Source organism: Chiloscyllium punctatum, chromosome 16, assembly GCF_047496795.1.
Source record: "Chiloscyllium punctatum isolate Juve2018m chromosome 16, sChiPun1.3, whole genome shotgun sequence".
Classification (NCBI taxonomy): Eukaryota; Metazoa; Chordata; class Chondrichthyes; order Orectolobiformes; family Hemiscylliidae; genus Chiloscyllium; species Chiloscyllium punctatum.
In genome coordinates, this window is record NC_092754.1 from 25,571,322 (window position 1) to 25,585,813 (window position 14,492).

At 41.0% G+C, this 14,492-nt stretch overlaps 1 protein-coding gene across 1 annotated transcript in view; it reads left to right on the forward strand.

Annotated features, from left to right (window-relative positions):
• Positions 1-14,492, forward strand: part of atad3 (ATPase family AAA domain containing 3) — a 59,507-nt gene that overhangs the window by 22,375 nt on the left and 22,640 nt on the right. Inside the window, exons 11-13 of the mRNA XM_072586505.1 lie at positions 6,024-6,148; positions 6,801-6,852; positions 12,811-12,881. Of these exons, the coding sequence (XP_072442606.1) occupies positions 6,024-6,148; positions 6,801-6,852; positions 12,811-12,881 (248 nt within the window). The remainder of the gene's footprint in view (positions 1-6,023; positions 6,149-6,800; positions 6,853-12,810; positions 12,882-14,492) is intronic.

The following is a 14,492-nucleotide window of genomic DNA, read 5'->3' on the forward strand; positions in this document are numbered from 1 at the left end:
TCACGGATTAGGATGTGCTGCTCCTGCAGAATTGTAGTTGGATGGTGATAGTTTGTGCATGTGACGATGGAGGAGGAATTAAAATGTATAAGAGAGTGGTTTAGCAATATTCGTTCCAGAAAATGACATCTTTCCTAATTGGTCTTTAAATTCTACTGGTTGTAGAGTGCAGTTTGCAGAAAGACCGAATAATATGCAGCTGAAAGGGCTGAAAAGCAGTAAGTGAAATGTATGATGAATTTACAATCAGGCAGGGTTGTTTTATGATCAGATCCATGCTGTGTTTACAAAATCAGTGTGAAATAATCTTTTAATTAATGCTGCTGTAATTGTGTAAATTTTTAACGATTGCTTTAGTGAGTCAACACTTGCTCCATGGCAGTTTGCACTCGTACATTACTCTAATAAGGATTAAAAATAAAATGAAGCAATTTATTCCATAATTGAGTAGCATAATGATCAGTATATCGCCAGCTGTTACTGAGGTATGAAACACTCTGAATTTATAAAGTTCTTTGATTTGATTTACCAAGGTGCAGTGAAAAGTGTTATCTTATGCGTTTTATGAGTAGATCATACTATACAAGTGCCTCAGGATAGCAGAACAAAGTGCAGGGTACAACATTATGGCTGCTGAGAGAGATCAGCATTAATATTAAAAAGGTCCATTCAAAGGTCTGACAACAGGAAGGAAAAAGCTGTTTTTGAATCTGTTTGTATGTATATACGGACTTCTATATCTTCTGCCCGACAGAAGAGAGTGGAAGAGAGTAAAACTGGAGTTGATTTGATTTATTATTGTCACATGTACCTAGGTACAGTGAAAAGCTTTGTTTTGCATGCAGTACAGGCAGATCATATCATACAAAATGCATAAGGGTAATAGAACAGTGCAAGGAATGCAATGTTACAGCTGCAGAGAAGCTGCACAAAGACGGTGGTCAATATTGCATTTGATATGGGTGGGTTACGCTTCGGCGGGGCGGTGTGGACTTGTTGGGCCGAAGGGCCTGATTCCACACTGTAAGTAATCTAATCTAATCTAAAAAATTTGAGAGGTCCATTTAGAAATCTACTGACAGCAGGGAAGATGCTGCTCTTGAATCTGTTGGCATGTGTGTTTAAGCTTTTGTATTTTCTGCCTGATGGAAAGAGGTTGGGAGAGGTTGTAACTGGGGTGGGAGAGGTCTTTTGATGTTGGCTGCTTTTCCAAGGCAGTGAGAGGTATAGATTGAGTCAATGGATAGAAGATTGACTTGCATGATGGACTAGGCTATGTTCACAACTCTGTAGTTTCTTATGGTCCTGGGCAGAGCAATTGCTGTACCAAGCCCTGATAGATGGTTCCTGTGCTGCATCTATAAAAAATTGTAAGAATCTCCATGGGTATGCCGACTTTCTTTAGCCTCCTCAGGAAGTAGAGGCATTGCTGTGCTTTCTTGCCATGAGTGGATCAGGACAGATTGTTGGTGATTGTCACTCCCAGAAACTTGACGCTCTCAACCATCTTCACCTCGGCACTATTGATACAGAGCCATGCCCTCCACTCTGCTTCCTGAAGTGAGTGATCACCTGCTTTGTTTTCCTGAAATTGATGGAGAGATTGCTGTCTTTACACCATGCCTTTGAGCACTCAATCTTTTTTAGATTACTTAGTGTGGAAACAGGCCCTCCGGCCTAACAAGTCCACACCGACCCGCCGAAGTGCAACCCACCCAGACCCATTCCCCTATGTTTACCCTTTCGCCTAACACTACAGGCAATTTAGCATGGCCAATTCACCTAACCTGCACATTTTTAGACTGGTGGGAGGAAACCGGAGCACCCGGAGGAAACCCACACAGACACGGGGAGAATTGAACCCGGGTCTCTGGCGTTGTGAGGCAGCAGTGCTAACTCACTGTGCCACCGTGCCGCCCACTCCATGTACTCCTGCTCATTGTTGTTTGAGATCTGATCTATGATGGTGTTGTCGTCATCAAACTTATAAATGGGGATGGTATGGAATTTGGCCACACAGTCATGAGTGTTTAAGGAGTGTAGTGGGGGGCTGAGTATGCAGCCTTGCGGGCCACTAGTGTTGAGGATTATTGTGTTGTCGCCTGTCCTTCCTTACTGCGGTCTATTGGTCAGGAAGTCAAGAATCCAGTTACAGATGTAGGAGTCAGAGAGCTAGGCCTGGAGTTTGGAGATGAGTTTGTTTAGGATTGTGATGTTAAAGGCAGAGTGTAGTAATTAAATAGGAGTCTGACATAGGTATCCATTTTTTGCAGATGTTCCAGGAATGAGAGTAGGACCAGGGAGCTGTTTGCTGTGGACCTATTGTGCTGGAAGGTGAATTGCAAGGGATCAATGCTTTCTGAGTTGATGTGAGCCATGACCAACCTCTTGAAGCACTTCTTTGGTCTGTTGTGGTGGGTGATACCACTTCTGGTTCTTTTTCTGAGAGTATGGTAAATGGGGTCCGAGTAGATATCTTTGTTGATGGAGTTCCGGTTTGAATACCAGGCCTCTAGGAATTCCCGTGCATGTCTTTGTTTAGCCTGTCCCAGGATGGGTTATTATCTCTGTCAAATTGGTGTCCCCCGTCATCTGTGTACAGATACTAGTGATAGTTGATCGTGTCTTTTGTTGGTTAGTTTGTGCTCATGTATCCTGGTGGCTAGTTTCCTGCCTGTCTGTCAAATGTGTAGTTTGTTGCAGTCCTTGCAGGGTATTTTGTATATGATGTTCGTTCTGCTTGTTGCTACAGGGTTCTTCGATTCATTAAGAGCTGTTTTTAGTGTGTTGGTAGGTTTGTGGGGTACCAGGATGCCAAGGGGCTGGAGTAGTTCTGGTCGTCATCGAGATGTCTTTAATGTATGATAGTGTGGCTAGAGTCTCTGGGCATATTGTGTCTTTTTTAGGTTTGTTGTGTAAGAATAGGTGGACTGTGCTTATCAGGTACCCATTGTTCTTGAATACATTGTATAGGTGCTTTTCTTCGGCACCTCAGTAGTTCCTGGGTGCTGCAGTGTGTTCTGGCTCTTTTAAATAGTGTCCAGGTGCAGCACCGTTTGTGGATGTTGACATGATTGCTCCTGTCAGTCAAGCAGCATCTGAGGAGCAGGAAAATCGATATTTTGGGCAGGAGCCCATCATCATTCCTGATGAAGGACCCCTGCCTGAAACGTCAACTTTCCTGTTCCTCAGATGCTGCCTGACCTGTGCATTTCCAGCACCACTCTAATCTTGACTCTAATCTCCAGTATCTGCAGTTATCACTTTCGCCTGATTGCTCCTATAGTTGAGTATCTGGGCTGTATGTGTCACTTTCCTAGAGACACTGGTCTGCAGATCTCCATTGGCTTTTCATCCTACTGTGAAATCTAGGGAGGGGAGTCTGTTCCCTTCCTTTTTGATGAACTTCATACCAGTAAAGATGTTGGTTGTATTTGTGGGTTTCTTCTAATTTGTTCCATTTCATGACAAAGGTGTCATCCACATAGTGGACCCAAAGCTTGGGTAGGAGAGGGCTGCATGGCTGCTTCTGCCAAGAATTCTGATATTGGTGATCCCATGGGTATCCCATTGATTTGTTTATATGTCTTGTCGTTGAAGGTGAAGTGGGTAGCTGCAGCAAACATTACATTGGACAGACTGGCGGAAACTAGCCACCAGGAGACAAGAACTTCAACTAACCACCAAAAGACACAATCAGCTATCACTAGTATCCTTACACACAGACAATGAGGGACATCAATTCGACTGGGACAATATATCCATCCTGGGATAGGCTAAACAGAAACAAGCACAAGAGTTCCTAGAGGCTTAACATTCAAACTGGAACTCCAACAGCAAACACATTGATTTGGACCCCATTTAGCAACTTCTTGGAAAACCAGAAGTGATATCACCCACCACAACAAATCAAGACACACATATAGGAAGTCGGACAGAGCACCAGTGCTTCTTGATGTTGGCTAGCAATGGTGACGAAATGTCTGAGAACAAACCTTCCCGCTCATCGAGCAAATCTACAACCTGAACTACAAATCTTGACAAAAATTGCAATCTTTAAAGCTTGTGTAACAATGGTCGATGTTCAGACCTTTGGGGCAGGAGATGTGTTGGTGGAATTTCGCTAGCACATTCTTAAGGTTAGCCTCATTGAAGTCACCGGCTACAATGAACATGGCTTTGGGTTATTTGTCTCAAGACTGTTTGTTTGTACTGTCGTTTGCTTCATCAAGTACACACTTCACTTCTGCATGGGGTTGGATGTAGCCTGCTGTCGGGAATTGTGAATTGGTGTTAATTAAGATAGGGGGGTTGGAGATAAAACAATTGATAAATGAGGAGAATCGTAAATCTTAAGGTTTAAAAAAAGTGTGTGAATAGCAGACTGCTTGGTCAGACTATAATCGATTTTTCCAAATAGCTTCAGTGGCACTGTCCAAGTAATGTATGTGAAACAGTCACTAAATATATTAGCGCTGTGGCTGTTTAAGGTTACTTAAACCGCTGACAGCGTATCCTTGTCTGTGCAACTGAATTATTTTAGTTTAATTTAAGGAAGTTGCATTGTCCCTGAAATGATAACTGCTTGCACAGAGGATTTCTGGTTGCATGACACTTGGTTGCTTATGCTGTGCAATGGATTACATGCAATGGCTGCTCTGTGTGGCAATTTCCTATCAGATTTGTGCAGTGCTGAGATGTCATTTTCTTCCCAAGGGCAGATGTTTAACAGTATTGCCTGTAAAGTGAGCATCAACAGGAATATCTCATTTGAGAGTTTAATAACTATACTGACACCTCTTCCAACAGTTCCACAATTTCACAGGATTTCTCTCCATTGTAAATAGCCTCGCTGCTTAATCACTCTAATCGTGGAGATTTGCATCAACACTTGTAATTGCATAAAGGAAAATTAGTCTTAAATTATAGTGTGTGGTAGGACTATATTTAGAGAGCATACTTCTTTTTATATAACACTGTAGTGATTCAGTTTGTGCTGGAACTAAGAAATACTGGACCTGAAACACAGCCAAAACCCTAATGCAATTGAATGTACTGGTATTAATTGTATACATTCATGTCGTAACCACATTTCTCTGATTGATTGATAAGTTCTTATGCATGCAAACCTGTCTGTTTTTGCCTTATCATTTCTTATGACCACATTTATTTTGGTAACTGGGCAAACCTATTACACTGTAGTTATACCCTCCTGTCAGTAGCAGCACTTCCATTGGTGGGTTGTTGAAATTGTAGGGTGCTAAGTTTATTTTGAGGGTTTTTGTTCTAACGTGGAGTAGGAAATATAAGAGTTTATGTATGAATTCTGACATGCATGATTTAGATCTGTGCACCATGATATAATTATCTCCTACTTCAACAAAGAAATATGTTTAATTGAATACTCCTGTGTGCTAGTATGCTAATATTAATGGTAATAAAAGCACCAGTGTTAATGTAACCACACATGTAAGTGTTAATGCAACTATTCATGAATATTAATATAATAATTTTGAACATGCCAATTATGCAAATTGTGAGAACAAAACCAATGTAGAATATAACTTTGTATCAGTCTTCACTCAGGCTGGTGGATCAAATTTTAAACCAAGACCCTGCTGCCCCCATTGGTGGCTTTAAATGATCACATGACACTTTTAGAAGAGGAGCAAGGGAGTTATTTGAAGTTCCTAGCCAATATTCATCCTTCAGTTCAACATCACTTTAAAAATAATCACTGACATGGTTTTTGTTGAGACATTGCTGTGCATTGATTGATGAGCCACATCTCTTGCTTTACAACAGTGGCAAAGACTCAAAGGAATTTTGATTACCTATAAAGCATTTCAGGTGCACATCTTTAAACCTGCTTTGGGAAAGAGGCACAAGAATCAGAATACTCAGAGCCTACAGCTGAGATCAATGCCTCTTCTATTCACTTTGAAAATGGGAAGCTCGTGGTTCAGGAAAGCATATCTACTTTCAAATTTATTCTTCTTGTGACTTGCTTTTTTTTCCTTCAGAAACTAGCTGCACATTCCGGCATGGATTATGCTATTATGACGGGTGGTGATGTCGCTCCTATGGGTCGTGAGGGTGTCACGGCCATGCACAAAGTGTTTGATTGGGCAGCCACCAGCAGAAGAGGGTGAGTTTGTCATTTTGATTTGGGAGTGTAAGAGTGTTAGTATGTCAAAGGGATGAGTTAATTGCATGTTAATTCTTGGTGGAGGGGGATACTGACTGAAAACCTCTCCATGCAGTAATGTCTGTTTGGCTCTTGCTTTGTACAGCAGTGACCTTAAGGACTCTGCTACTTTCCACTTAATTTTTATCTGATTTTGCTCGGAGCTGGATGTTGCTGCTGAGAATTTGCAATACTTTTGTTTGTTTCATCTTGTGTTTGCTTCCAGATTAGAACTAAAATGCAATTAACCATGTGAACCCCTCCCATAATATTGCTGTGTTAGGGGTTGTGTACCTATGTCTTTAAACATTTTGGCTGAGGCTGCCAAAACTCATTTAACGGAGCATTCTTGCAACTATCATGCATCAGAGACTTTCACCTGAAACAGAATTTGCCACTTGATCCACTTGCACCAATGTGCTTAAAAACGTGGGTGCCACTTACTGTTTGTTTCCTGGGAGTGCCTTATTCTTAGATCAGTGGTCCAAGTGTCAGCACCAGTGGTCCAAGTGTCAGGGTAATGAGAATTAATTATTTTGGGCTTTTGGTTTAAATATTTCAATGTGTTTATCTGAAGTCAAAGGAATGATCATAAATTGCCTCCTGTGCACAGGCTTTTGCTGTTTGTGGATGAGGCGGATGCGTTCCTTCGAAAGAGAGCAACAGTAAGTGTATTACCCACATGTCCTTTTGAAAACTTTACAAACAGAAACAATTGCTAGGGCACAAAGTATTGCCTGTCCATGGTCTTAATTAATTGTGAGCATTTAAAACAAATGCACATTTTTGGCGAACGTCATAATTTTTTTTATTACAACCTTCTTTTTCTCCTCGATTTGTTCTTAGTCCTGTCCCAGTGCCACTGTGCTGTGGGGTACCATTGTTAGACTTTAGTTGACTCAGTAAGGTTGAGTGACCTTGGTTGATCAGTATCAGAGGATTGGAAAAATGCCAGTGTGACACCCTTATTCACGAAGGGAGAGAGGCAACAAGTGGGTAACTATAGACCAATTAGGCTGACATAGAGTCATAGAGATGTACAGCATGGAAGCAGACCCTTTGGTCCAACCCGTCCATGCCGACCAGATATCCCAACCCAATCTAGTCCCACCTGCCAGCACCTGGCCCATATCCCTTCAAGCCTTTCCTATTCATATACCCATCCAATTGCCTTTTAAATGTTGCAACTGTATCAGCCTCCACCACTTCCTCTGGCAGCACATTCCATACACATACCACACTCTGTGTGAAAAAGTTGCCCCGAGGTCTCTTTTATAAATTTCCCCTCTCACCCTAAACCTATGCCCTCTAGTTCTGAACTCCCTGACCCCAGGGAAAAGACTTTGTCTATTTATCTTATCCATGCCCCTCATGGTTTTGTAAACCTCTATAAGGTCACCCCTCAATCTCCGACACTCCAGGGAAAACAGCTCCAGCCTATAGCTCAAATCCTCCAGCATCCTTGTAAATCTTTTCAGGTTTCTCAACATCTTTCCTATAGGAAGGAGGCCAGAATTGCACGCAATATTCCAACAGTGACCTAACCAATGTCTTGTACAGCCGCAACATGACCTCCCAACTCCTGTACTCAGTACTCTGGCCAATAAAGGAAAGCATACCAAATGCCGCCTTCACTATCCTATCTACCTGTGACTCCACTTTTAAGGAGCTATGAGCCTGCACTCCAAGATCTCAATGTTCAGTAGCACTCCCAAGGACCTTACCATTAAGTGGAAAAGTCCTGCTAAGATTTGCTTTCCCAAAATGCAGCACCTCACATTTATCTGAATTAAACTCCATCTGCCACTTCTCAGCTGATCAAGGTCGCGTTGTAATCTGAGGTAACCTTCTTTGCTGTCCACTACATCTCCAATTTTCGTATCATCTGCAAACTTACTAACTATACCTCTTTTGCTCACATCCACATCACTTCTGTAAATAACAAAAAGTAGAGGAGCCAGCACCGAATCATGTGGCACTCCACTGGTCACAGGCCTCCAGTCTGAAAAACAACCCTCCACCACCACCCTCTGTCTTCTACCTTTGAGCCAGTTCTGTATCCAAATGGCTAGTTCTCCCTGTATTCCATGAGATCTAACCTTGCTAATCAGTCTCCCATGGGAACCCTGTCAAACGCCTTACTGAAGTCCATATAGATCACATCTACTGCTCTGCCCTCAATAATCCTCTTTGTTACTTCTTCAAAGAACTCAATCAAGTTTGTGAGACATGATTTCCCATGCACAAAGCCATGTTAACTATCAGTCCTTGCTTTACCTGTACATATACATCCTGTCCCTCAGGACTCCCTCCAACAATTTGCCCACCACCAACGTCAGGTTCACTGGTCTATAGTTCCCTGGCTTGTCCTTACCACCCTTCTTAAACAGCGGCACCATGTTAGCCAACCTCCAGTCTTTCAGCACCTCATCTGTGACTATCGATGATTCAAATATCTCAGCAAGAGGCCCAGCAATCACTTCTCTAGCTTCTCAGAGTTCTAGGGTACACGTGATCAAGTCCTGGGGTTTTATCCACCTTTTATGCGTTTCAAGCCATCCAGCACCACCACCTGTATAATATGGACATTTTGCAAGGTGTAACCGTCTATTTCCCTACACTCTTTATCTTCCATATCCTTTTCTACAGTAAATACTGATGCAAAAATACTCATTTAGTATTTCCCCCATTTTCTGCAGCTCCACACAAAGGCTGCCTTGCTGATCTTTGAGGGGCCCTATACTCTTCCCTCATTACCCTTTTGTCCTTTAATGTATTTGTAAAAACCTTTTGGATTCTCCTTAATTCTATTTCCAAAGCTATCTCATGTCCCTTTTTTCCCCTCCTGATTTCCCTCTTAAGTATACTCCTACTGCCTTTATACTCTTCTAAGGATTCACTCGATCTATCCTGTCTATACTTGACATATGCTTCCTTCTTTTTCTTAACCAAACCCTCAATTTCTTTAGTCATCCAGCGTTCCCTATTCCCTAAACCAGCCTTTCCTTTCACCCTGACAGGCATATACTTTCTCTGGATTCTCGTTATCTCATTCCTGAAGGCTTCCCATTTTCCAGCTGTTCCTTTACCTGCGAACATCTGCCCCTAAATAGCTTTCAAAAGTTCTTGCCTACTACTGTCAAAATTGGCCAATCTCCAATTCAGAACTTCAACTTTTAGATCTGATCTATCCTTTCCCATCACTATTTTAAGTCTAATGGAATTATGGTCGCTGGCCCTAAAGTACTCCCCCACTGACTTCTCAGTCACCTACCTTGCCTTATTTCCCAAGAGTAGGTCAAATTTGCACCTTCTCTAGTAGGTACTGAATCAGAAAATTTTCTTGCACACACTTAACAAATTCCTCTCCATCTAAACCCTTAACACTATGGCAATCCCAGTCTATGTTTAGAAAGTTAGAATCCTCTACCATAACCACCCAATTATTCTTACAGATAGCTGAGATCTCCTTACAAGTTTGTTTCTCAATTTCGCTCTGATTATTAGAGGGTCTATAATACAATCCCAATAAGGTGATCATCCCTTTCTTATTTCTCAGTTCCACCCAAATAACTTCCCTGGATATATTTCCAGGAATACCCTCCGTCAGCACAGCTGTAATGCTATCCCTTATCAGAAATGCCACTTCCCCTCCTCTCTTAACTCCCTTTCTATCCTTCCTGTAGCATTTGTATCCTGGAACATTAAGCTGCCAGTCCTGCCCATCCCTGAGCCATGTTTCTGTAATTGCAATGATATCCCAGTCCCATGCTCCTAACCATGCCCTCAGTTCATCTGCCTTCCCCATTAGGCCCCTTGCATTGAAATTAGTGCAGTCTAATTTATTAGTCCTACCTTGTCCCTGCCTACCCTGACTGTTTGACTCACTTCTGTTCTCAACTGTACCAGTCTCAGATTGATCTCTTTCCTCACTATCTCCCTCTATTGTTGGAAAAGCATTTAAATTTGACTTTGAGGAAGTAATGGCAGAACATTTAGAAAAGCACAATCTAATCAAGCACAATCATTATGGCTTCTTGAAAGGGAAACTGTCTGACTTTTAAAGAATTATTTGAGCAAGTGTCAACCAAAGGGGAACCAATAGATGTGTTCTATTTGGATTTCCAGAAGATGTTCGACAAGGTACCTCACAAAAACATAAGATCCCATGGTGTTAGATGTAGTATATTGGCATGGATAGAAAATTGGCTAATGGGCAGGAAACAGCAAATGCAGATATGGGTTTCTTTTTTCACCTTGGCAACCCTTGACCAGTGGGATTCCACAGGGATCAGTGCTGGGACTGCAACTGTTCACAATATACATTTGGAGAAGGAAATATATATACTCTAGCCAAATTTGCAGAAGTCACACAAATAGGTGGAAAGTCCAAGTTCAAAGGGGGATGCAAATTGTTTACAGAGAGATGTGGATAGGTTAAATAAGTGGGCAATAAGTTGGCAAATGGAGTATAATGTGGGAAATGTGAAGTTGTTCATTTTGGAAGGGTGAACATCAGACCAGTATTATTTAAATGGAGAAAACAGCAGAAAGCTGTAATACAAAGGAACTTGGGGCACTTGTGCACAGAAAGTTAGCATAAAGGTTCAGGAGCTAATCGGGGAAATTAATGAAATGTTGGGCCTTATTTCATGGGTACTGGAGGAGGCACATCTTATTGCAATTATACAAAACGCTAGTGTGATCGCACCTGGAATACTGTGAGCAGTTTTGGTACCCCAATTTAAGGAAAGATTTTTTGGAGGCAGATCAGGAGCAGGTTCATTTGGATTATCCCTGGTATGGAGGAATTGTTTTATGAGCAAAAACCAAATGGGTTGGGTCTGTAGTTAATAGAGTTTAGAAGAATGAGAAGTGATCTCACGGTGGCACAGTGGTTAGCACTGCTGTCTCACAGTGCCAGAGACCCAGGTTCAATTCCCGCCTTAGGCAACTGTCTCCCTGTGTCTGCGTGGGTTTCCTCCGGGTGCTCCGGTTTCCTCCCACAGTCCAAAGATGTGCAGGCCAGGTGAATTGGCCATGCTAAATTGCCTGTAGTGTTTGGTGAAGGAGTAAATGTAGGGGAATGGGTCTGGGTGGGTTGCTCTTCGGAGGATCGGTGTGGACTTCTTGGGCCGAAGGGCCTATTTCCACACTGTAAGAAATCAAATCTAATCTAATCTAATCACATTGAAATTTATAGGATTCTTAAGGTTTTGGCAGGGTAAATGCTGAGAGTAGGTTTCCTTTCTGTAACCAGAGGGCATAGTCTCAGAATGAAGGGATACCAATTTAAAACTGAGATGAAGAATTTCTTTTCTCAGAGGGTTGAGCATTTTTGGAGCTCTGTGCCACAGAGCCATGGGGGCAAAGTCCTTGTGTGTATTTAAGGCTGATCAGTAGGGGAAATCATAGGAATTGTGATGTCGTGTTGCAGCTGTAGCGAAAGATGGGAGGGCCACTTTTTTGGAATATTGTGTACGGTTCTGGTTCCCCTACTATAGGAAGGATATTATTGAATTGGAAAGGATGCAGAAAAGATTCATAAGGATGTTGCCCGAACTGGAGCGTTTGAGTTGTAAGGAGAGTCTGGAAACGCTAAGACTTTTCTCTTTGGGTCGTAGGAGGTTGAGGAGTAACCTTATTAGAGGTTTATCAAATCAGGCCATTGGTAAGGTAAATAACAACAGTGTGTTCTCTCGGGAAGGGGAGTTCAAAAGTAGAGGGCATAATTTTACGGTGAGGGGAAAGATTTCAAGGGGACCTAAGGGGCAACCTTTTCTCACAGTGTGAATTGTATGTGGAATGAACTGCCAGAGGAACTGGTGGACGCAGGTACTATTATGACATTTAAAAGATATTTGCACAGGTACTTGGATATGCACCAAATGCTGGGAAATGGGACTAATTTAGTTTGGGACACCTGGTTGGCATGGATGAGTTGGACCGAAGGATCTGTTTCAGTGTGCCTCTGAGTGGTCGTGAGGAATATTTGATTAGTCATGATCCTATCAAATGGCAAAACAGGCTCTTCCTGTTTTTTGTTTCTTATGGTATAAGCATGCACAAGCTGGTTTAACTTCTCCATTAATAATTGGGAAATACAGTGGAAAAATATCATTCCTAGATATGATCCTATTAAGATTGAGTTTGGAATATTTGGTTCAGTATGGTAGTTCTTTTTATGTCTGAGCTACTGCTCTTTCTGTTTCACATCTTTGGTTTGAAGTGTGTTTGAAGAAATAATGTTTTGGTTTTTTTAGAAACCTCTGCTGCTCTCAACAGGACTCAGAGCAATGTAGCCCCTGCATTTGTTACTTTAGAATTGATTGGTTTCCAGTCGTAATTAATTTCAACACTTGGAGGAAGAAATTGAGTATTATACAGATTAATAATAACAAAGGCACTAGAAAAGAATTAATGTAATTGCACACCAAAACTAACTAACTTTGCCATGTTATATCCTTGTGATCTAGATCAGAGAATGCACTGCAAGCTTCATTGTACTTTATCGGTGTCAAACTGAGAAATGTTTACAGTTTTCAACAGCTGCTAATTGTTGCTTTATGAAATGCAATATATTTTCTTTCATATTTTCTTTTTGCCCTGATGTGCTTTTATAGGAAAAAATTAGTGAAGACCTGAGAGCGACATTGAATGCATTCCTGTACCGGACAGGGGAGCAGAGTAACAAGTAGGTATTAGCCTCAAAATCAGAAGACAGTAGGTCATTTAGGAGCCAAAGGACAGTTGTCACAAGATGCCTTCGTGAACAAAAACATAAAAGGATTAATATGAAATAAGTTGCTGTGTGTGACATTTGATGGCTACAGTTGAGTTTCAAGCCAGTCTTAATAATAATTGGACTTTACCTGAAATTGACCACTTTTTTTGCTTCCCCCATGCGTGAGCTGCACTAATAGCTCGGGCAAAGGATACAAATTGGGTGGGCATTGGAAGTAATGTTGAACCTTGTCATCTTTGCATGGATATAAATGTAGATACAGCTCCCCCTAACTGGTGAGTCACGCTCAAGCTGATGGTTTTCATTTTTAAATGCACTATTTCCAGTCAGAGTCTAAATCGATGTAAGTTTCTACCTTAATCCCCACTCAAAATAATTTATTTGTATTCTTCAACAATATCTCAATTTTGTGGAAGAATTAGACACTGTAATAATTTTTAACATGTGCAACTTTACCAAGGCAACCTTTTACTTGTGTAAAGAATACAGACAGTAGCAGTCGGAGTCCATCATCCGACTTTAGTTAGAAATTTTGTTGATTAAGCATTGCCGTTCTACTTTTAATTTTATCTATACTTCTAAAAAAAATCTATTGGTATGGCATCCTAGTGCTGTCATTTACAATGTCTATAATTGCAAAGCTGAGCTGAATAAATTTATGGTTCTTGACTATGTGCTTTCATAATTATTAACTAAAGTCTGAATGCTAATGCACTTATCAGTTGGAACCCTTATCAGCACTTTCCAGCTAACCTCTGTCATACTTCCTGCTTATTGATAGCCTCCCAGCCTGTTTTTTTTTAAATGGTTGAAGGAAAAATTGTTCTTTGAAATGAGAAGACAATTACAATTCAACTGAAAGGATGAGGTGATTGATAAGCAGCAGCTCATAATTTCACTTTGAAGGATATATTCTATTTTAAGATTAATTCTTAGTTATTGCGATTCTTTTATCTGCTTTTATGAATCATCTTATTTCATTTCTGTAAAATAGCTGCAACCCTGTGGTTCTGCACATGGGGTGAATTGAGATTATTATAAGATTTTGAACCAAAATGTGAGAAGATAATGGCAGACTTTTTTGTTTTGCTCAAAGTCCAAAAGAAAGCATGATTGATTTTTCCCTTGCCAGATTTGGATCTGAAACCCTACATTTGTTGCAAAATGTTTCTGGCTATAATTTGACATTCTAAGTTTTTTTTTGAAATTTAGTAAAAGACGGGTAATGATGGTTGTCTCAAGTGAGTTAAGTCCAATTCAAGAAGCTGAGGGTGCAATCTTATTCTGTGTTTTTACCCCTGTCCTCTACTTTTCCACTACTTTTGATTTTCCTAAAGTCGTCACACTCAAGAAACTCCCCCCAGGTCCAGTTATTTTCTTTGGTATTCAGCAATTATGTTTCAAACAAAATTATTGACTAAATATCCAAGTTTTGTATTTTAAAAATCCACGAGAATGTAAATGAGTTTCTGCTTGCAGAATTTTCTTAATTTAAATTCAGTTTGTTGACTGGAAACTAAAAGTTAGTGTTTGCAAGGGCAGTTTGAAATCCAACTGTGG